Source organism: Silurus meridionalis, chromosome 23 (assembly GCF_014805685.1).
Source record: "Silurus meridionalis isolate SWU-2019-XX chromosome 23, ASM1480568v1, whole genome shotgun sequence".
Lineage (NCBI taxonomy): Eukaryota > Metazoa > Chordata > Actinopteri > Siluriformes > Siluridae > Silurus > Silurus meridionalis.
In genome coordinates, this window is record NC_060906.1 from 12,247,100 (window position 1) to 12,271,517 (window position 24,418).

A 24,418-nucleotide genomic window follows, 5' to 3' on the forward strand; every position below is an offset into this window, starting at 1 on the left:
TCTAATTTCTATGACTGAGTGTTTAGGGTTAAGGAGGACACTACTACATTAGTGTAAAGACATATAAAAAAAAAAAGTTTATATAATTTATATCAGCAATCCACTCTGGTCTTGTAGGTTAGAGAGTAGTGGTGGTATAAGGTGGTCTTGAATGGCCATGGTCACCCCAGGACTGAAAAGGTCCTTGTTCAAAGAATTCAAAGAACACAAGGCTGTGTTTGGTCATGACAACATTTTCAGTAGACACGTGATCCACAGGAACTTGTTCATCATTTACGTACCAAGTGGACGAAAAGTCTGAAAACAATACTGTAAATGCTTTCATTTCCAAATGACTCCAGCCATTTTCATTTCAAATGATTTGAAAGACAAGAAAATGAATGAAACGTGTTGCAATGTTCACATAAATTCAGGGTTTTTTTTGTATTTGGTACACCTGCTTCTTTGCTTTAATGACAGTTTATAACATTTAAAAATAGTCAAATCTTCTGTTTATTTTCAACAAAAAAAATAAAATGAAAAAGATAAGATGGGATAAGTAACATTAAGAGGAACCAGATTCAAAATTGAACCCATCCTCAACTGGGTGACACTGAATAACAATTCATTATAATTCCATCCATGTTGAGTTTATCAACTGTTCACTAATGTAAAAGATTACGTTTTTGTTTGACTCTTTGCATGTTTCAGATTAAGTTCATTTCGGTATTTTGTTTAGTGTGAGATTTTTTCAGGATTTTAAATAATACAATAACCAAGGAGTTCTTAAAATCTTATATCCAGGGACCAATTTAACTGACAAATAAATTCCACACACCCCCTAACAGCACAGGTTTTTATTTAATTTCAATTTATACAATAATACTTTTGTTTCAGAGCCACAGAGCTTTTCATTCCTGAACAGTACAGAATTAGTTGAATGCATTGATCAACTCACACTGTTTTGATATAGCTTTAGATTAAGTCGGATCAAGTCAAGTGGCATTTATTGTCATTTCAACCATATACTCTTGATATAGTAAAGAGTAAAACGAAACAATGTTCCTCCAGGACCAACATAAAACAACATAAATTGACACAAGATAACACAAAACTAGACGGACATATACACATGAGATTTATATTTTTTATACAGTCTAATAAATGCGATAATGGTAAGCCTTAATTTTCAGCGATGTAACTAAATATTTTCAAAAATGTTGAAAAACGTATAGCGGCGGAGAGTTAGGGGCCTTGTGCACTGGCAGGTTGAAGTTGCTGTGATTTGAACTCAGCTTCAGATCAGAAGTCCAAGGAAACAATCATTATCAAAAGATTATGCCTCACGCTGCGAGCAGGGTTCGAACCTGCGCGGGGAAACCCCATTGGATTTCAAGTCCAACGCCTTAACCACTCGGCCATCGCAGCTGCTACATACAGTGCTCTCTACATGTTAATCTGAAGTTTTGGGAACAAAGAACTCTGCCCAGGATATCATTAAGGTCAAAACAAACTGCATCCTACAACAAATCCCTCTTGTTTGGTCTGTCTACTGAGAACGCCTTATGTGAAAATGAGAAAAGTTTGAAGATGGTTCCCTCTACAGGTAGGTCTTAAAGTTGCAATTTTTCAACACCAGTCCATTCCATTTCTTTTTACATCCTCACTCTAACTATCCTCAAATTATCTTCATATAATCCCGCACGAAAATGAAGTTTCATTAAGAAAAAAAAAAGCTGGATGAGAGCTGATCAAACTGCACTGGATTTAGGAGTCACTGGGGGAAAAAAAAAAACTAGTGTCACAAGTGTCACACTTTTGACTTTGGCGTGACTAAAAAGCTTAACTTACAGACACCTGATCTGGGGAAATATTTGTTTTCATCGTTATTTTATAAACAGGTATATTCTTCTTCTTTCGGCTTTTCCCATTAGGGGTCACCACAGCGGATCATCTGTCTCCATACCCCCCTGTCCTCTACATCTGCCTCTTTCAACCCAACTACCTGCATGAATTCCATCACCACATTCATAAACCTCCTCATTGGCCTTCCTCTTTTCCTCCTTCCTGGTGACTCCATCCTCAGCATTCTTCTACTGATATAATTCATGTCCCTCCTCTGCACATATCCAAACCATCTCAATCTCGCCTCCCTCTCCTTGTCTCCAAAAGGTCCTACATGTGCTCATTTCTAATCCTGTCCATCCTCATAAACCTAACGAAAACCTCAACATCTTCAGCTCTACTACCTCCAGCTCCACCTCCTGTCCTTTACGTAATGCCGCTGTCTCTAAGCTATACAACATCGCAGGTCTCACCACAGTCCTATAAACTCTCCCTTTCACTCTCGCAGATACTCTATCACAAATCACTCCTGTCACTCTTCTCCACCCACTCCATCCTGCCTGCACTCTTTTCTTCACTTCTCTAACTTACTCTCCATTACATTTCAATGTTGTATATGGTATATACTAATTATACTGCTGTGGAACATTCTAGCCACACACCTCTATCCAAGATGTGAGGCATCCAGTGTTGGGCCATCAGGGCCAGCAAGGTCTTCTCTGATCGCCTAAACACTACAAGAATCACTTACTTACACTCCCAATACTCTATTCTCTTAATTCCATAGTGTTTCTCTCGCTTGCACTGTTTACTATAGTGTAAGCTTAGGTTAGAGTTTCTATCCAATCACATTTCAGCCATCACATCACATGTTGCCAAGGTCAAAATCTGCCATGGGGCCTTCAGAATCATCAGTGTGGGTGCCTGTAGTGTAAAGTACATGTAGCTTAAAGTATATTGTTTTACCCAATCAGATTTTGAGTTGGCAGAACCAAGGCAATAACAGAATCTAATGTCCTGTTATTGGAGGGTCAGAGAGCGCACTAGTCAGAGCTCACAAACTGGATCTTTAGCAAACTGCACAAGATAAAATATATTGGATTTTAAAGCTGTTATTTATTATTGATGGTTTATATATATATATATATATATATATATATATATATATATATATATATATATATATATATATATAGTATGTGAAATAAAATAGCATTGCCGGATTTGTTTTTTTAAATGTGTTAATAAAATGTCTATGCACCAGAGGGAGCACTAGACCTGTGAAGACAGTTTTTAATGCCATTTTAGTTATTCAAGTTTGATTATAATTGGCCGGGGTTAAAAAAGTACCCAACTTCTGTACAACAGATGAGGTTCATTACTCAGTATTTAGTCATTCAAATTAGAAGCACCTCAGCGAAAATATGCTCTAAAAACATACTGCTGATGTGAAGGGCAAAATCACACCTGTAGAATGAAGCTCATTAACACCATCAGTGCTCCCCCTCACAACCACCCCCCAGATTGTAGAGTAATGACCTTTTTGTCAGCATTTGAGTTATGCTCTCGGCTCTGATTAATCAAATCATTATAATCCTTTTTTTTTTTTTTTTTTTTTTTTTACTGTCCCACTTTGCTTATTTTTAGACACAAGTAATCATCTTAACAACATAATCATGGTGTCACATAGATTATAATCTCACCTGTCCTTGGTACTTTGTGTGTTTGAAATGCAAAAATATGTCACATTACATAATTTATGCATATTTCAGCAGCCGAGGCATTCAAAATAACTAGAGTGGCGTTATCTGATGCTATTTGTACTGTAGGTCAGTGTCCATTTGCAAATGTGTGCTGGAACACTGCAATTCATTTTAATATTTCATTGATTGTTTTGAGTGAATTTTCCCCAACAGGTTGCATGTAGAAAACTCCTTTATTGTGTTCATCAGTCATTTCAATTAAGCATTTCTTAAACTATGCAACACAGTTATTCATATAAGACAGTGACACAGTGACCCAGTAAAAGGAATGACTTTTAAACCTAAACACTGGCAGGATGCCTTTGCTGGTACAAATACTTAAACCCATAAACGCATATTTCCACAACAGCAAATTTCCAAATTCCATGAAGCAGTTTAATGGAAAACTGGTTTTTTGGAATCACAACCATGAAAAATGTTTCATTACATCTGTCTGTCTATAGTATGCATTATGTAGGGCAGTTGTCCTAAAATGACAGCTTGTGTTTAAAGATTTACAAGCTCAGGGTTGTGTGTGTGTCAACACACCATTTCTAGCAGCGACTGATACATTGGAAAAAGTGTACTTGCTGACACAGTTTTCCATTTGAGAGAGGTGAGACGATCACCACCGCAGTCTATGAACAGAAGCATCTCCTTTCTCTGCTTAGCTACTCTCCATGCCAGCGAAGCCGAATCAGTGGGAACGTGAGCCACTCACAGCATGACACTGACTCTGACATTTCACCTCTTGCCCTGGTTTTGACTGTGTGTGATCCTAGCGTGTAATGTGAGCAGTACGACAGTAGATGTGTGCAACAGAGACAGCATGAAGTAAGCGTGATACTGTATGTATGGGGGTGTGTGAGTGCACATGGGGAACAGAGAAGTTCAGGCCTCATCTGTCTGTGATATTTTTATACCAACAGTTAATAAGTTTCTGTAGTATTTATTTAATCACAATGAGAACACTTTTGTGGACTTCCAGACACAACAATATCATATCTCCATTCAGATACACAGTGTCATCCTGTAAGATTGGAGAAATTTTCTGCACTTAATAAAATAGTAATCAGCACTTTTACAGTCTTACCTGCCAGCTGGGCAGTCTCATCCAGTAACATGATCAATAATAGTTTATTAAAAATTTATATTTCATTTAATTAAAAATACATGACTGAGAATAAATCGTCCTTGCACAGCAAAATCCTCAGAGTTGAATTAACTCTTGCAGCGTGCATTTATGTAATGAATACTGAGCATTGGCAATCAAGACATTTGAGTGCTGTGAGCATTAAATGCATATTTGGGGACATTTATGCCATTGACACATTAACCATTGTGATAGTGGGTAATTGTGCCATTGGTTCAATGTGAATCAAGCCTGTTTTTTTTTTTTTTCTTTAATTTTGTAAATTTTACAATTTTGTCATATCGCATTGTAAGATAGAAAAATTATGGGGACCATCTGCATACACATGTACTGTATATATATAATTCCAGGGTTTTTTAACCTTGTAATGCATTTTCACAGACTGGACCGGTTAATATCAAACAAATTTAAAACAAATACCGCCAAAAGAACATGCTCTGGATAGATGGCTAAAACATGCTTCCTGAAAACAAAAATCACTTAAATAGAATTAATGTGCTGAATAAATTCAACAGTCAATTCACTACCTGTTTACTCCTGATAATCAAATTCATCTTCTGCTGTTGTGGATGGTCCTACGGGCTCCCTCGCTTTCAGTAGATATTCTTATAAGAAGGATTCGTAAATCAGAACTTCTACAGTATCTCAGTATACACTCGATACTGCTTGAGTTTACAATTAAAGAAAAGTAATGATGTATCCTCTCACTGTCCTTTTACTATCCCTATTTAATATTTTTTGGCCTTTGGTGACGCCCAGAAAACTTCAAAAAAGGCAAAGCTCACAGAGCTGAAATAACGAGTAAACAGCATCATAGAAGAAGCTTTCAAAAAGGTTGAAGTGGGAGCTATTTTGACTCAAGTTTATAGCACAAAAATATATAAAGTATTTAGCAACAACAAGATCTGAATAGACCATGCTATAGAAATTACTTGATCATTTGTTTTGTCATTATGGATCTAAAACTACATCCTGAATATCTATTGTTACAAGGCATCTATACAACTAAAGTTAAATGCAGTAATTTTTTCTAAAATCATTTAATAGCAAGATCTCCCATGATATGAAGCAGAGAGAGAGAGAGAGAGAGAGAGAGAGAGAGAGAGGAAGGAAACCCTGATGGACATGTCTCCCAGCCAAATTTTATTCCCCTCCCCTTTACACTATACACATGCTCACACACACGCACACTCCACACACACGCACCTCCTGTCATTCTGTAGTCGCAGACGCTCAGGATCAGTGCTCCTCTATGTGAAGTTTACACACACAGCCGGAGCGCAGGAAAAAACTCCCCCTTATCTTCTACAGGCATTTAACATCAGTCTGCTGAGCAGGATCTGAAAAACGAGGTCACTTTTACAGTTTTACCACAGCACACAGGTAAGTCAATGATTTCAAACATACCATATATAGACTATTAACTCTTTGAATTATTAAGCTCAGGAATACACACACATATACATATATACATCATATTTTCTTTAATGGAAATATAAAAAAAAAAGAAAAATTGTTTGAGTTTAGGTTATTTTTACAATTATTTAGACACAAAACAGCTTTCTACTTCTCTTGCATGCTCTCTGATCTTATTGAGAGTGATGATGATTGTGATAGAAATATTTTCAGTGTACATTGTCTAAAATAGATATTGCAAGAAAAATGATAAATGAAAAGAATGATAATTGAATTGCAGCCTTATTTCAGACATGAGCAACTGTTGACCCTTGATAGATGTTATCAGACAATTTTGAGAGTAGTGATGGCTGTGGAATTAAACATTTTCCAGTCTGAAATAACCCAAAAGCTTTTGTAAGAAATATTATTTTTAGAGTACCATGCAATAAATCAGCTTTTTTAGTAATACTGCAGATTAATGGGTTTGGCTTCTTTTTGCAGCCAAAATAAGGATGTATCTGCACTGGCAACCTTCCTCATAATTATAGATTGATCTTGCATGCAACTCCTCTAGACATGAATCATTACAGCTGTGCTCTCAGCTAACTGCCTGACCATTTAACTTTCAATGTTTATAGCACACCATGTACAGGTGTTTTTATACTGTCTGTCATTAAAGCAAGTTGTGTTGAGTAATCATTTTTATGTTGAATAATTACTTTTAAAATGATTGACATCAAATATATACTCCTTCACATGCTCACTTCCCCACATTGCAAAACCCCTCCACCTCTATCATTTCTTTTTCACTTAACACGCTGTTCTTTTCACTATTTGACTTTTCCTTTTTTTCCTTTTTACGTTGATCTATTGTGTCATTCGAATATCCGTATATTTACGCAATTCACATGATTTAGATTGTTCTGTTTGCTTTAATCATAGTTGCTTCAGTCCTCTGTATTCTCACCTGGTATGAGCAAAGATAATGCTTAGTAATCTGTGAGACACTGTGTCCACAATTCCCATTGGTTGCTGACAGCAGCAAGGCAAGTCAGGCCAGTATCTATAATTTCCCTGCATTTGAATAAGATTTTCCATACAGCTGGGAGGGGGAAGAGGGGGTTGAACTCTGTCCTTGCACCCAATGACGTTAAATTATTCAGGCACCATCTCTATTTTTTGCCTACCAAGTCCTGCACAGCAACACCTCGGGGCACCATTAATTGAAAGAAAACTAGTCTGTTTGTGGAAATCAGTCATTTCCTTTCTATTGTCCGAGTGCCACCTTCCACCAATTAAAGCTCCCAGTAACAAGATGTTATGAATCAGTTCCACTGGACTGTTCACATTCACCGAGAAGGAAATTGATGTAGACAGAAGCAGACAATCTTACACAGTGAATTTATCATCTCTGGCAGACTACACAGACTATTTTCAGACTATCTGAAAATATTTTGATGACCAAAATGAAGGTTTTGTGTGGTGGTGCACAGATGCAGCCTTTGACTGTTTCTTTGTCTTGCTATAAATGGCACCAAACACACGTGTGATGCTTTGATCCCTCACTCAAGCCCTCTTTGTCTCTGAAGCTCAAATTTACCAATGAAAAGGCTTGTATGATAACAAGGGAGCCCACAGACAACGCAGCATTTGTAAGTGCTGTGTTGGCCAGTGTGATCATAGTAACAAGCATGAATAATCAGTATTTTCTCAACCACCTTCAGAGAGAAGCGAGAGAGAGAGAGAGAGAGAGAGAGAGAGAGAGAGAGATGTTTAGGATGAACAGCAAAGGGGTATATGGTTGGAGGAGGCATGCTTTTAGAGAAACTTTACTACAAATAATTTAAAAATGCTCACATTTATGTATTCATTGGTCACAACAGTACAGAATTCAACACTAACGCAATATTAAAGAAACACAACTTATTCGTGATAATCAACCCTTTTATCATTGTGTCATTTATCACTGACATTTTATTACAATATGTACTTCTATATACTATTTGGTTTTGCAATGTCATGTGACATAGAAGTAAGCAACACTTTCAATGTAACACATGCTGTTTCACCTAGCGCAGCTTCCAGCATTTCAACAGGTTCAAATGTTACATCAAAAAAAATTTGTTTTGACAAAGAATTTCCACTTAAAGCTAATCCAGCTTCCATTCCTCTTGTTCCCTTGATCATAGTCTAATCTCCCTGATGAAAGACTAATCTAAATCCATCTTCACTTGGTGAGTGACAGAATGCAGTCCTGTCAAACAACTGAGATCACTACAAACTTTGATTAAAAAAATATACATTTGTATTTTCACCTGCATATTTTCTAACGTAGACAAGGATTCTAGAAATTTCCATCTTGTTTTTAACTTAGTCTGCTTCCTAATCACCTTCTGAAGTACAGTATCTCATTTTTATTCCAATTACCACAGTATTGAATTAGGTCTGTATGATTTTAATTAGGCCTCCACATCAATGTGGCAATATTAAGGAATGAAATGCAGCGTCACTGAATTATCTGTGCTTACTATCTCAATGAAAACCTTAGACAACCCTTGATTTGTTCAGGGAACCCAATACCTGTGGTCATGTTACATATAATTCTAAAATCAGACAGTCAGTTGCACTTATGACAGGTAACAGACCATATAATACCCTTCAATTGTTTAAATTTTGCCCCCTCCCTCTTTCACTACCTGTTATGTTCTAGCTTTATTCCATGGAAATATCCTGACCACTTTAAGGTCAAAGACAGCATTTCTTTTTATTTTTTTGGTCCTTTAATCTTGTTTGCTTTATATTACTGCTCTTTTACTCTTCTTTCATCTGCCCACACACTGCATCCCACCGCCCTTTTTTCTTTTCCCCCAATATCAGTCTCCCTTTGAGTAAATGGAGCTACATTGACACCTGTATCACAGAAGATAAGCTGTGATACTGCTATTAGGATAAAAGTTTCCCAAAAGACAATCTGCTGAAGTAGAACTTTATCTCTGATGGTTCTGTTGTTTCACCTGTCACCTGTAAAACCTGTGGGCTTTTGGGCTTAGAACATCAAAGCCTATGACACGTAGCTTCAGCCTTCTTGTCGCCTTATCGCACATCAGTAAGACATAAGAGAGATGTGTTATCCACGCGCGTCAAGCAGATTAGTGTGCTGTAGAGGCACTTTGTTTAGAACTGAGACTAGGCCTTGATAAACACGATACTCCTTAACTTATGATATGTATGGAATATAAAAAGAAGCAGCATGCTGTTATAGGAAAATAAACAAAGACAATTGTGATGTGGCTTGATGTGTAGATGAGCATCATAACCATCTCAGAGTAAATAATTTTTCAGTATTTCTCATTTTTGGCTTTATTCTTCATATTCCTTTATATACAACAGTGGTTTAAAAATTAATTAATAAAAGAGGCCAAGCTGTTTATACTTGAATTTTATGTTATGCATTGTCTGAAAGACAAGTTTGTTTCTTGTTATCACTCCGGTGATGAAAAGATATAATCAACTGTCCCCACAACATGTCATAGAGAAACCAGAAAGCACACACTTATCTGTCCTGAGAATGTTACAAAGTTCTGACACCCAAGAACTGTCCATGAGTGACCATTAACAACATTAACAACCATTAACAAAACATTTTAAATCAGGTAAATATCAAAATTAGACACAAACATCAAACAACAAATTAGAACCTAATCCAAGGCAAAAGAGAAATATTTTAGGCAAAAAAACCACACACACACACACACACACACACAAAAATACACAACTCATAAAATTCTCATCAGAAAGGTAATCCATAAAACATTCAGTTCAATTCAATTCATTCAGTTTTAATTTTATATTTAGCCTTTGGCAATGGACACTGTCTTATAGCAGCTTTGCAGAAATAAATAGTTGTGAATATACAGTTTAGCAAAAATAAACAAATACAATAAGTCACCACAGGACCCACAAGTACTTTGGACCAAGTAAACATAAAATAAAAAATAATAAAATTTTGTATAGCTCTTTTAACAGTGGACACTGTCCCAAAGCAGCTTTACAAAAGTGAATTGGTAAATTGGTAACAACATGGTAAATTTGGTATAAATGGTATGTTACTACATATACTGTACTTCATGAGTTGAACTTTTAATATAAAGGTCCAACAATTTAAAGAGGTAAATGATTCATTAGAAAAACCATATATTGCGTATAGAAACTATTGCACCTTGCTAAAGAATTCAGTCGATCCTGCATTACGCTTTATACCTGGAAAGTTCTCTGTATTTTTTTGCACATTCTGCAGCATGGTTTCTTTCATTAAAATAGCAAGAACATGGCTGTAGCAGACTTTCCGTATCATCTCTGCTTATAAAGCCTTGATCTAATCCTGTTTACGTGAGATAAGCCTGCTCTTGAACAGGTTTGAGCTTGCTCTAGAATGAGCATAAAAAAAACAATGCTCAGTTTTTTTTTGTTACTTTTTGTAAAACACCTTATCTCGAAGAAATTACAAAAGTTTTTCAATTCGGAAATATGGGCAGTGGTGAAAACATTTTCAATTCCTGTCACATGACCTTCATTTCCTGGTTGAAGCTTACCATCAGGAGAATTCTTAAGTATACTAAGGTGTGCAAAAATAAAATGCATGCTTTGAGTAATGCATGTATGAAGAACAGAACCCTAGTTTCAGAACAATTAAACACCAAGCAAGGACACAAACAGACACAAGACGAATGAGACATAGGTGATAGTAATGATACAATTAGCAAGGGGGTTTATAGAAATAAGCCTGAGCAGGTTTGGATTTACAGATGTTTTGCTATGAGAGCAAATCCAGAATGAGCTCCGAAAAACAAACAAAAAATCACAGATCATGTAAAATTGTCAACAATAAAATCCAACGAATTGAGTATTATACAAAGAACAGGCCCAGAACAACTAAACACCAAGCAAGGACACAAACAGACAAATCGGGAATAAGAAACAAGTGATAGCAATGATATAGTTAGCAACACGAGGAGTCTCAAGTGGCCATAACACAATATAATTAGTGCAAAATCCTGGTAGACTCTCTATCAACATGTATAGGTATATATTTTTAGTTAAATAACAACATATTTGTAATCAGATAATACAGATGTGGTGCATACAACAATTCTCTGTGAATGATTGTTTCAATTCTAGTTGGAAATATTGTCAAAGCTGCTGTTAATCAACTTCTGACCAATCAGATTCAACAGTATTGCATAATGTGTCATAATAGTGTAGTGTTATATAAATAACATTTTTTAAAATTCTAACAAATCACTTTTAAATTGGTATTTATTTAGGATCAGAGTGGAATTGGCCCATTTTCAATACATAAAACAATCTTAAAATTTCTGTGTTTCTGTGTAGCTTAAAGTTTTAAGTAACTAGTTAACTAGCAATGCAAACAAATGATAGATAATTATGTTATCTATTAAGTGAATTTAAAACAAAAATCCATGGAGTTTAAGATTCTAACTTGATTTAAATCTATTTGAACTTACTTTTTGAACAAGGCCTGTCTTTCGATTTAAGCCTAAATCTTTACATAAATATTTAAATTATTTCCAACCCATGTAGGAAAAACATTTCAAGGAAAAATCCCAAAAAGTGCAATATCTGGATTATATATTTCACAGGATAATGCACAGCTTTATCATTGGTCAGAAGAAAAAATGGATGTCAAGGAACCATTAAAGACATATTCCTTTATTTCTCAGTAGCTACAGTGCATGAGTCATCAACTCGAATGCTCGGGTTATGAAATAAACAGCCCTAATGAAAAGCTTTTTCGAATGCTTCAGTATGTATTATATATTAGTGCTGCCGGTAAAAGCTGCATTAACAAATCCTAACAGTAACTCAAGCTAATATTACACCAGCATGTCTTTTCGGCATCAGTGTATATGTGTTGCAAAGGACACTCTAAACATTTTCTTATAAAGGGACAAAAATCTAAGTTTACTGAGGGCTGTGGGACAAAAGTAAATTTTGCAATATACCACAGTGTATTATATTAAAATGAAAGTTGCCACATCTCCCCTCATTTATAATTACATAATTTTGTAAATAAATAATTATTATGTAATCTCTGTAAACTAATACAAAATGTTTTTATTTTTAAAGGTTTTTTTTCCAGTGAAACATAATACAATAAAAACAGAAAAACAATCCCATTTACAGTGAAATACAGTTCAGTGCCTAATACAGCTATTATTTACTGCTTTTCAAGCTATAAACAATAAAGCCATATGCGTGTAATAGTATGTATTAGTAACCTGTTAGAGACATGAAGCTAGTCTTTATTGTTCAATTTTCATTTGCAAATGAAAGTCAGCTAATGAAAGTCAGCTACAGCTGACTGACAAAGTCAGGATATTATGTAGTTGAGTCAGTTAGTTTGCTTCTCAGTTTACACTTGGTCATCAGGCTGAAAGTCTGCACACAGAAATACATACTGACCTACAGATTTGTGCAGCTCAGTAACAAAACAAAAATGTTGCGCTAAATAAAAAATTACGATTTGTGTCAATGTATTTTTTCCTACTTTTTTGCCTCTTCTCATATGTGGCATGGCCCTAGTTCGGGCATCTCTGCTTGATAGGGAATGCCTTCACCTAATCAAATGCAATTCATGGCTGCACTTTTAAGTCTAATTAACATATGACAAACATAAACGCTATGTGATGGATGCTTGTGGTGTAATGTGATGTGATGTAACTATTGCCGGTGTGCAATTATTATATTGCTTATACATATTTGCATGAAATATTTTGCAATATTGACTTTTATAAGGGACAAATAGGGATGTGCAACTAGAGATGCACTCTGCCAAACCATGTTGAATTTTAAATCCGAAAAATGCGGTCATTTCATTTGAATATGTTATTATATTTCTATTCAAATGTAAAAGGTGTAACAGTTTGATACTGTGCAAGGTAGTCAAAATCTAGAATTTTCATACTAATATACACTGACCGTCCAAAAATAAGTCACCACCTGGATATAACTAAGCAAATAGGTAAGAGCCTATTGGATAATTACTGCATGGATGATTGTTTCAGCTGGCAACAAGTTATTCAACCCTAACTGATGCAGTAAATAGCTTCTCATTTCTTAAACAACCATGTCGGAAGACACATCCTGTGGTCGTAGAAAAGATGTTAATCTGTTTCAGAAGGGTCAAATTATTGGCATGCATCAAGCAAAGAAAACATCTGAGAAGATTGCTGAAACTACTAAAACTGGGTTAAGAACCGTCTAACGCATTATTAAAAAAATGGAAGGATAGTGGGGAACTATCATCTTTGAGGAAGTGTCATCAGACCAAAAATCCTGATTGATCGCGATCTGCGAAAACTTTTGGTGAAATCAATTCTTAAAACAACAACAGTAGAACTCACAGCTGTGTTTAATTGTGAAAGTAAGTGCATTTCCACATGCACAATGTGAAGGAAACTCAAGAGATTGGGACTAAGATCTGTGTAGGCTTAAGAAAACCACCAAAAAACATCAGTGAGACAAATCGAAAAAAAAAGAAAAAAAACGCTTTAATTTCCTAGGGAGCATAAAGATTGGACTCTGGAGCAATGGAAGAAGGTCATGTGGTCTGATGAGTCCAGATTTACCCTGTTCCAGAGTGATGGGCACATCAGGGTAGAAAATAGGTGGATGAACTGATGCACCCATCATGCCTAGTGCCTGTGGGGGCAGTGCTATGATCTGGGGTTGCTGCAGTTGTTCAGGTATTGGTTCAGCAACATTATGTACCCAAAGAATGAGGTCAGCTGACTACATGAATATACTGAATGAACAGGTCATTGCATCAATGGATTTTTCTTCCTTGATGGCAGGACATATTCCAAGACAATGCCAGGATTTATCAGGCTTAACTTGTGAAAGAGTGGTCCAGGGCGCATGAAACATCGTTTTCACACATGGATTGGCCACAACAGAGTCCAGACCTTAACCCTATTGAGTATCTTTCTGATGTGCTGGAGGAGACTTTGTGCCGCGGTCCATCATCAATGCAAGATCTTGGTGAAGAATTACTGCAACTCTGGACGGGAATAAATGCTGTGACTTTGCTGAAGCTTACCGAAACGATGCCATGGCGAATGGGTGCCTTAATCAAAGCTAAAGGTGGTCCAAAGGAATGATTTTTTTTATATAGTTTACAATTGCTATACCCCATTTGGGTAATACAGATATGTGTGTGTGTGTGTGTGTGTGTGTGTGTGTGTGTGTGTGTGTGTGTGTGTGTGTGTGTGTGTTTTATGTGTAATATAAACATTTCTAAATATATGATTTGCTACTGATCTACTGTTAAATTTTTTTTAACATACTTTAACAACTGTTTTCATTACTTCCATCCTTCATTTACTCCCTCAATATGCAGGATTGTCAGAATGTTTCCGTTTAAAGAGAAATTCTTATCTTAAAAAAATCTAAATGTTATTTCCGGTATGGAGTGAGTAGCCGCAGTCACACTACACTAACTCTAGTTTCTTTTTTTTTTACCCCTGGCTTTGTTTTTAAATTATAATTTTTTAAAAATGCGCTCAGAGTGTGAGGCGGAGACTAAACAAACTTGCCTTCCGCCACTTTATTCATTCCTGAGGAAAAAAATGTCCTAAAGAAAGATTTTAATTCTGTTCTGCAGGTAAAAAGGATTGCATTCAGTACAGGTGTGTACTGAACCATACACCCTTTACCGAAATATTTTGGTATGAATACATGTACCTTTCAATCCCTATAATATACACATAAGGGTGATTAAATGTGTTGAATTCATTTATACTGTACATATATATTATATGATATTTTAGAAGTCTGGACTTAAGAAAACAGACCATCCTTTGAATCAATAAAGAGTGTGTTTATGGGTATTTTATAAGATTATTATATAAGTCAAGCTTGGCTTGCTAAAAAGGAGATCTATTTTTTTTTACTAGTTTTCGATTCATTTTGATTATAACGATATTTGAAATGTATTCTCGCAAGACAAGTGTTGAATTCTGTAACTGTCAGCAGCCTTGACAACGCGCAAACGTAATTTCAATCTTGTTTGAGTGATATGCTGATCTGAATCCAGCAGCAGTCAAAAGGGCCATGCCAAGACTGAATTAGCGTAGAGGCTGTTGAAAGAGGGACATATCTTTTAGATAGGAGCCACTTATTTAGAAAGCAGAGAGGAGCTCAGCTGACATTAGTACAAGTGGATGTCTGAATGTGGCTCTACCTCATTCATAGGCAAATGAGTGCATGGGTGCATGGGTTGTCTTACATGGCAACAATAATGGCTTTGTGGTGTTCACTTCCTTGTTGCTTCTTATTTTAGGCCTGAGCTGCAGGACATTATGACAGAAGTAATGAACACCTGCGAATCGACTGTGGGGGAATATGGTGCATCTGGGGACCAGAAGATCGGTTTTCAGGTGGTTTTAAAATGTTATATAAAACACGCACACAAATGCATGCAACTATAATAACACTTCATTTTATTGATTGGGGCTGCCCATCACAAGCATCCTTACAGACCTAATAGAGGAAAATGTAAATATAGAGGTTGATGCAGTCAAATCAGCGACACACATTCTAAATATACCATCATGATCACACAGAATGTTCCGTGCGACTTCCCTGCTGCAGCTTTCCTCTTCTCATCTCCGGCTCCCCAGCAGCCCTGAGGATGGCTGGCTCTCCATTGCTCTCTGTCATCAAGATCTATTTCTGAATGCCACTCCATCACTTCAGCCTGATTGCTGTCCCTTTCATTTTGTTCTCAATGCTCCCGAAGCCAATTGGATGTGTGTTCACTCATAAAGACCAGATGAATTCAGATCGCTCCTAGTGAGTTTGGCAGCGACTTGAAACGTCACAATCTTTTCAGGAAATTATCATCATTACCTTTTATGTGTGCATGTGCGTGGATGAACACTGCCAATACATTTAGGCTGAATGTCTCTCATTTGTTCTGTGCTGACAGCCAGCAGGGAAATTTCTCACTACTCTATGACTGACTAGCCTTTCTGTTCCAATCTCTATTATTCATCTAGATCTCAGATTTCTTCACCTTCCTCGTTTTTGCTCACTTGTTCCAGTTTCCCCAGGAATAATCTCTCAATCCTGATGATTAATGCCTGATGACTGGAGTCCAATTTTATAATCTAGTAAACCGGTTACAAACATACATTGATGCAACAGTTTCTCTAACTGATCGCAAGTAATAATGAGCTGTTGAACTCTTCACAGCTGAAATTAGATTACATCTAGAGATTTTGGTCGATTTCACATGGTGAAATGCTCTAATAAAATCTAACGGATGCCTTCAATAATCCAAGTTGCACATTGTAGGCATACTGATGAAACAACTCTACTGATGAAACAACTTACTCAAATGATTCCTATGTCCCAGATTTTCCCAGAATCACACGAGCGATACCCCAAGCTATCCAAACGCTTGCCGTCCATTGTGGTGGAGCCTACTGAAACAGGAGAAGTGGAGAGTGGTGAGTTGAGATGGCCTCCTGATGACTTGAGCCCTACAGATGAAAAGAGAGATCCTCCAGCCCAGAAAGCAGGTTTGAGCCAAAATGTATCCTTTTAGTAGTTTGAGTTTATTGGTGTTGAAAGCTCACTCTGGAAGCATGGCATTACTAATTGCTCTGACAAATTATGACAGCGTGATTTTTTTTTTTTTTCAGGTGAGGATCCGGCAGCTGATGTGGAGGAAGCCGGCAGAGCAAACTGACTCTCACCCATCCAATCTATAACTTTGAATGTCTTAATGATGGACAAGAATGAGCAGGAGGCTCCTACAGTTAGGTCTGACTACAGTATCACCCGCAATAGAGGAACCACCTGTTGATAGACCTTCCAATCCACTAGGGGGAGCTGAGGCCTGAAAGACTTTTCCTGAAATAACGCGTGTGCCATACTCTAGTGGTAATAATGATTATTCTATAATTCTAGCATTAATTTGTACAATTATATCTGTTTTTAAGTGATCTGTTAAACTGGAATTATATATATATATATATATATATATATATATATATATATATATATATATATATATATATATATAACGTATGCTTTGGACCAAAGTTAAATATTAAATATTATATTAGCTTAAATATTTGACTCTATATAAATATAACTATACAGCTTATCATTTCACACAATGTAAATATATAGTTTATCTGCAGTACGATTTCTTAAATATACATCACCTTTAAAATGTACAGTAGATTATATTTTATAGTGTGTTCTCATATATTTCATTCAATTCAAAAGCAGATATTAATTAAAGTAGTGCTCCATTTGGAAAGCAGCTGCCTTAGTAACTTTATCCTCACTTGGCCGTGTTTTAATCGGAAGGGAAACTTGGCAGACATCCGGTTCAGATCATCATTCAGTATCATAATACATAATTAGTGTTCTCTGGAATAACAGCTAGCTGGCCAACTAAGCTAGTCATAAGTAAGCCACATAATGTAGCTACAAAAATCATCACCGCATCATGCTAGTTAGTTAATTTGAACGACAGGACGACTTCTGAAATGTGTACAATGGACTGATATATCTGTTAAACTACACCAGACACCAGACAAACAATAGCTATATATGAATAACAATTCATTTACATGTGTAAATATATTTCTTTCTGACATTTGGGTCCATCATGCCTGCTGCTCATTATGTCCTTTGTACAATAGTATGGAATTGCTTGCATAAGGGGGAGTAATGCATGCTGCATTGGCTTTAAATATGGAAATAAGTTATTTTAGTAGACAGCTGCCCTAGCACAGTTCTTATTTAGAAAGCATGCCAATTTTTGCTAACTGCACAAATTTTTGCATATATCTAGGCAGCAGCTTTCTGGTTGAATGACAAAGAAACCACATTTTTATGTGTTGCTTTTTGTTTTCTTTTTCTTTTATTTTATTATTATTAAAAATTAGTTCTGTTTACCAGGTTACTTCTTATGCTTGTGCTTCAGGTTTGTTGTAAAAGTCAATAGTGGACAGTAACAAAGTAAATGGGAAGTAGCTTTATCATGTATCTGTAATTTTCTGAAGTATTTTCATTTGGAGAGACTTTTAATTTAACTTTACTACATTTCAAAGTCAAATATCGTACTTTTTACTCAGTTACATTTTGTAAAATCAGTCGTTCCTTTTTATTAATGAGCGGATAAAAACTTACCACCAATCCACCAAACCACCAATCAGGATGGAGCATGCGCTCTGTTTTGAACTTGCTTGGTGGTATCTACTTAACACCAACATACAGTTCAGCATCAGTCCAACACACAAAACCAGTGGCCTTATTTCCGTGATTTTTTTAAGTAGTTAAAAAGATGGTTTTGGACTCATTTATTTGGATTATTTGGATAATTTTAATAGACATTAATCAGTGTTTGACTCATAAATATCATTGTGTTAATAGATTGTGGTACTAAGAGTAACATAAGTCTTTTTACAAAAACTGAGTTTATTAATAAAGAGTCTTGTGACAAAAATGATAATAGGAACATTATAGCCATAATAAATCATAATACTTTGGATACTTGAGTACAATCGAAGGCAAATACTTTTGTACTTTTACTCAAGTGCAGGGTTTAAAGGAGGCACTTTTACTTTTACTGAAATAATACCTGTATTTTACTGAGTGACTCTCTACTTTAACTCAACTACACGGTGTACTGTGTACTTTGTCCACCAGAGTAACCATTTACATTTACAAAGAATTGGTATTTATTTTTTTTTTTTTTACATATTGTACCTAACTGTGTATATATAATTACATTTATCTAAATTATCTGTTTTTAAATATATTAGTTCATGGTCATATCGTTCATAGGAAAATCTTTTTTAAATAATCCATAGAGGTGATAATTCAGAAATTCCCAGTTAAAATCACAAAAATACACACAATTTGATGACTTTATTAAGACACTAACTTGCTGGTTCTGCCAACATATTAAATGTAATTATGTTAAGATCTGAATCGGCAGTGCCCTTTCTAAGGACAGACGTCGGGTGAGAGATGATGGGGGTATTGGATTTAAATAGTGGTGACAAGCAGTAAGTCTGGCGACACACACATCTTAGCAGCTGTCACATACTTTGTGTCTGAAGTCTGCCAGCTGTCCATTTCACACTCAAAATGGCCACCCTTGCCACTGTAATCTTGTCTTAAATTAATCCCAGTGAGATGGTGTAATAAAAATGCCGGGTGGTTCATATCTTCCTATGAAATTTTTTTTTCTAAACATTCTATTCATTCATATTAACTTTACAGTCACAGTGCTTTCTTCTCATGCACTGGAAAGGTCCTATAGAAGGCTGTCACTTTGAGTTATTCCTTATGGATGGAGACTCTCTCAACAGAGCCCTAAAAGCACACAGGTGACTCTTGGGAAATAAGGAGCTACCAAGTTGAGTCACATAGTGCTGGAGCTGTGAGCTGACAGCCCCGAGATGATTTTTACTTCTTCTCTAGAAGAGAACTTTTCCATCAGTGTGACCTTTTTTTTGATAGAGCAGGTACTGAAAATAAACATGATGCTCCCATAGGGAACAGGAGTCAGAAGCCTTGACTGTGGAGAAGCACAGTGTTTCTCCTGTCACCGGCTCACCCAGGCTGCTCACATGAGTCGGGCTCTGATTTCTGAGTGCTCCTACACATGCTCGCTCACCCACACACACACACACACACACACACACACACACACACACAAACACACATTTAAACACCCCCGCTTGCTCAACCCCACATACAGTATATGCACACCTACAGTACATGGAGACATTCACAATACTTTACTCAGAATCCCCCCCTCCACATCACATACACACCTACACACTGCATACTGGCAAACATCTATGTACAGACAGACAGACCCACATACACTCAAGTTCTATTCCAGGTTTGATAATGTAAAAAAAAAGTAGGTGGACACTTCAGCTTGTTTTTCCCTGTCATTGGCATATTGTAAGCAGGACTTCCAAGGCCATGAGAAGGTATAAATACTTTCAATTGTTTGCAGTGATTTGTCAGCCCCCACCCGTTCTTAAATTAGCCTTGCGTTTCAGGCTCCCTAGGTCTGTCTTTCACTTCAGCACAACCCTTTCGGTGGAACAAGGATTTTCAAACCCACGCCCGGTGAGACGTGGAGCTGTGTTTCCTATTGTGCCAATCAGGCCTGGCAGCAGGAAGTAGGTCCCTAGCTCTCTCTAAAGAACACACTACCTGGCGTTTTTTTACTCTCCCACACTAGCCACCTCCATTTTCATCTCTTCATTAAGACTCTCTGTGACTATAAAGCAGAGCAGGAACAAACTCTCTCTCTCTATCTCTCTGTCTCTCATGTTCACACACTCTCTTTTTGTCCACTGGAGAGCCCTTCTAATGCACTCATCTTCTGGCGTCACTTTGCGTTGCCACAGCAACCGAATTGTCATCTGAGCATCGGCGTGTCTCACTACTGGCAGCTCTCTGCTGGAGCGCTTAGCCTGCCCGCTCTTCTTACATTCGCACCCTTATTGAAACAGAACCCATGTGTCTTGTCACATTAGAAGTGCCATTATTCGGTACTGGGAGGAGGAAAACTGCAAAATGACTCTTTGATTGTAGTGTTAGTCTAAGACGTTTTTTTTTTTTTTCCTGAATACACGCTCAGAGTATTTAGTCAAAGACAAGCAAGCTCTTTGAAATGTCTGTTGAAATGTATGCACTTAATGCTTGCTGCTGTGGAAGCAGTGCTGCTTAAAGACATAAGCACTCTACTGTCTAATGATTTACCTGCTCTTTTTACATAGCCATACAGAGCTAGACTATCAGTTGTCTTTTAATTATTTTCTTCCAGGTGTCCAGATTAATTGCTACTCTTATGTAACATAGATTTGAAAAACACATTTATCTGTACCAAAAAAAATACAAATAAACACGGCTGTGAGACAGAAAGCCTGTGAGTCAGGAGCATTGTAAAAAAACTGCAAGTGTGGATAAGTTGAAAATTGATAATATAACATGTCTCAGTATGATACACTTTTCAATTGTCTTATTTCCCTGGAAGGTAATTGTGCTTGTTATTTTTTGTTTTTTTGTTTATGTACTGTGTCTGAAACAAATGCTTAAAGCAAAACTGATGTACAATTAAATAAAACAATTTAAATCTTCATATAATGGGTATAAATATCTGGAAAAAGATATGTATATTCTAGATATTTTTTAAACTTCTGATACAGTATTTCATTTTTGAAGTATGGTATTTAACCATGTTATTTTTATTTAACCATGGATTAACCTAATATTTAAACATTCCCCCCCAAAAAAATTACTTATATCTGACTAGGGACCATAAAACTCAACCAATGACTGAATTATCAATCTATTTTTGCCCACTTATCCCTTAAAACATTTGGAATAGTGACTGTACTCCCTGTGGCCCTGAATGGGACAGTTTACCTGCAGAGACTTTACAGTTGGTAATTAGATGACTCCTACTCATGACACTTAAGAAGGAATTGCACAGAATGTGTGTGTGTGTGTGTGTGTGTGTGTGTGTGTGTGTGTGTGTGTGTGTGTGTGTGTGTGTGAGAGAGAGAGAGAGAGAGAGAGAGAGAGAGAGAGAGAGAGAGAGATAGCAAGCAAGAAAAACACAGAAAGAAAGTGAGACAAAGAATCCTAGAGAAAAAGAGAGACTGGGTGGGTGGAACAGAGTTTGCTGTAAGAAAGTTCAAGAACTTCTAGTGAAATTGATGCCATTCTTTGTTCTGTTTCTAAAAAGTAAGAAATAATCCTAAGAAGGTCAGGGTTTAAAAAGATTTCACACAATTTTTGCATGGAGTTTCAGCTGGTATTGTAAAACTGCCTTCAAATTTACAGTCTACACTCACCGTATTGTTTCTGATAGGAGGAAAAAGAAATTGCCACAGCATTTTTTAAACATCTTGTTATATAGTATATATGAGTGTGTGCTGTTCACACATACTAAAACAAACAGAATTTCTGTAAACACAACTTGTGCACCTTTTATCAAAGTCAAAATGGCCGGGGAAAGAATCTTTAGTGTAAAAATTACTACCTATATACAGTACATTTGTGTGAAAATGAAAGGAACTCCTCTTTCAATTATGTGGTTTGATGTAGCACTTTGATGTAAAACTCATCTGGTCCTTAGCAGGTCTCAGAATTAGGTAGATGCAACCTCAAATTATAAAACCACCAGACATATTCTTGATCCAATTCTTTTACAGCCATTCTGTTTAAGATGTGATTGTGTGTTGGGATCACGCTTCTGCTTCATGACCCAATGAGAGCAAAGCTTTAGCATTAGACAGATGGTCTCACATTTGACTCTAGAATATTTTTCATAGTTCCTGGCCCACTCAATGACTGCAAGGTGCCAAGGTCCAATGGCTCCAAAACAAGCTCAAATCTTTACACCAACGTTCCACCAACGTTCTTGACAGTAGGTATGAGATATATGTGTTGATGTGCTGCCTTTGGTTATGTCTAAAATTGTACTGGGCCAAACATCTCCATTTTAACCTCAACCATCCAAAGGACATATTACACAACCGGAGGTCTTCCAGAAGTATTGCAGAAGGCTTTCTCCTTTCATCCCTTATAATTGTTTAGTCTTTTTCTAATTGTACTGCTAACTCAGGCCTTAGATTTCTAAGATGTAACTCTTATTTTTTTGCAAGTTCTTTGAGCATTGCACATTGCATTCTTTGAGCATTGCATCTGAGCTTGGAGTGAATTTGCTTGAATGTTCACTCCTTTTAAGATTTGCAACTCTCTTGATTGTTTTTGATCCATCAAATTGTAAGGGCATCTCTTCTGCACCCCCAGCTTCAGGCCAACCAACAGATGTATAGTTCTGGGATCTGGCTGGACCATTCAGAAACATTGACCTTCTTTTGCTTAAGCCATTCCTTTGTTGATTTGGATGCATACTTTGGGTCATTGTGCTGACAGTCACTAGAGGACACCTAGTGGTTTCTGCACTGAAATTGATCGGTGCCTGTAGCTATTATTTAACCAGTGCCGATGCTTGTAGTTATTCACAATTCTGTTCGTTTTAATAAAAAAACCCAGATCTGGCTGAGTATGAGTCTGCCACTACCATGCTGTACCAAAACATACCTTTTCGGAATTATTCTATCATTTGGAATTGTTCTCACCCAACCCTAACACATTTTGCCATCTGGATTTCGGGTGATTTAAACTCGGATGTTTTTTGTGAGGCTTCTGTCTAGCCTCCCTACCTCAAATGCCTAAAGATGGAAAAAATGACATATTGTTTCACATGCAGAGAGTAATCAGTACTTCAGAGAAATTCCTGCTGTATGCATCTTGACAAACCTGTAGGTTTTTAATATATTTGGAGGGACATCCTTTTCTTTGTGATATCACTGCGCACTTTGTTGCTGCAGCCCTTAAAGTGTATCATGGAATAACACATTCCCTATTTATAAAAGAGTGTGCATAAATATACAACGAGGATATTGTAACTTTTTTACATTGTCCCATTTTTTTATTTATTTTTGTTTCATTAAAAAAAAAAAAACCTCTATAAACACATAACACATAGACAGTATGTATGGAATGTATGCATGCTACCAAACGTGACCATATCAATATCTTAAGACGACTTCTATTCACAAAAATATTGGTTGTGTTTGCCAGGGTGGTTCTTTATCTTCCGGTGACTGTGGAAGTGTGTGGTGCACTGCCCCACAGAGATCAGAGCCTGCATACTGAGTCAAAGTTCACCCTGCCTCCCTGCTAGCCGCCCAGCTGCCATACTAAAATAACAGCTGATATTTGCAGTGGAAATGTCAAACCCAGTTGTTTCTTCCAGCTGAGATGAGCCCCGACTGGGTCTCATATGTGCACACACTCTCACACACACACACACACACACACACACACACACACACACACACACACGCACGCACACTCTCACAGACAAATATGCATACACACTCTCTCATAGAAAACTGCTGAGGGCATTATGTAATGGCTGTCTGGGCATGTCGCAATGTTCTGCAACATTCACCAGGGTCCTTTCCCAATACAATTGTAGCCTGCCGGGGTGAATATGTAGCTGTAAAATCAGCTGTAGCTGTAAAATGGTGAGTGGACTTATTGTTCAAGAAATGACAGTTAAAATCCATGAGTGGATGCAGCAAATTGTTTTTAAACCACTTTAAAGCAACTCAAACTCTAAAAGCAAAGGTGAGTTTTCGTGTCACTTTAT

The 24,418-nt window shown here is 36.8% G+C and overlaps 1 protein-coding gene and 1 non-coding gene across 2 annotated transcripts; one reads left to right on the forward strand and one right to left on the reverse strand.

Annotated features, from left to right (window-relative positions):
* Positions 1-1,325: 1,325 nt before the first annotated feature.
* trnas-uga lies at positions 1,326-1,407 on the reverse strand. Its single transcript has one exon. It is a non-coding gene; the product is annotated as a tRNA-Ser (tRNA).
* Positions 1,408-5,901: 4,494 nt separating this feature from the next.
* Positions 5,902-17,082, forward strand: si:dkeyp-72h1.1 (uncharacterized protein LOC799956 homolog). The gene is made up of 4 exons (XM_046836599.1): positions 5,902-6,102; positions 15,479-15,575; positions 16,556-16,721; positions 16,845-17,082. The coding sequence occupies exons 2-4, from the start codon at positions 15,498-15,500 to the stop codon at positions 16,889-16,891; spliced, it is 291 nt and encodes a 96-aa protein (XP_046692555.1). The 5' UTR covers positions 5,902-6,102; positions 15,479-15,497; the 3' UTR covers positions 16,892-17,082.
* Positions 17,083-24,418: the final 7,336 nt, after the last annotated feature.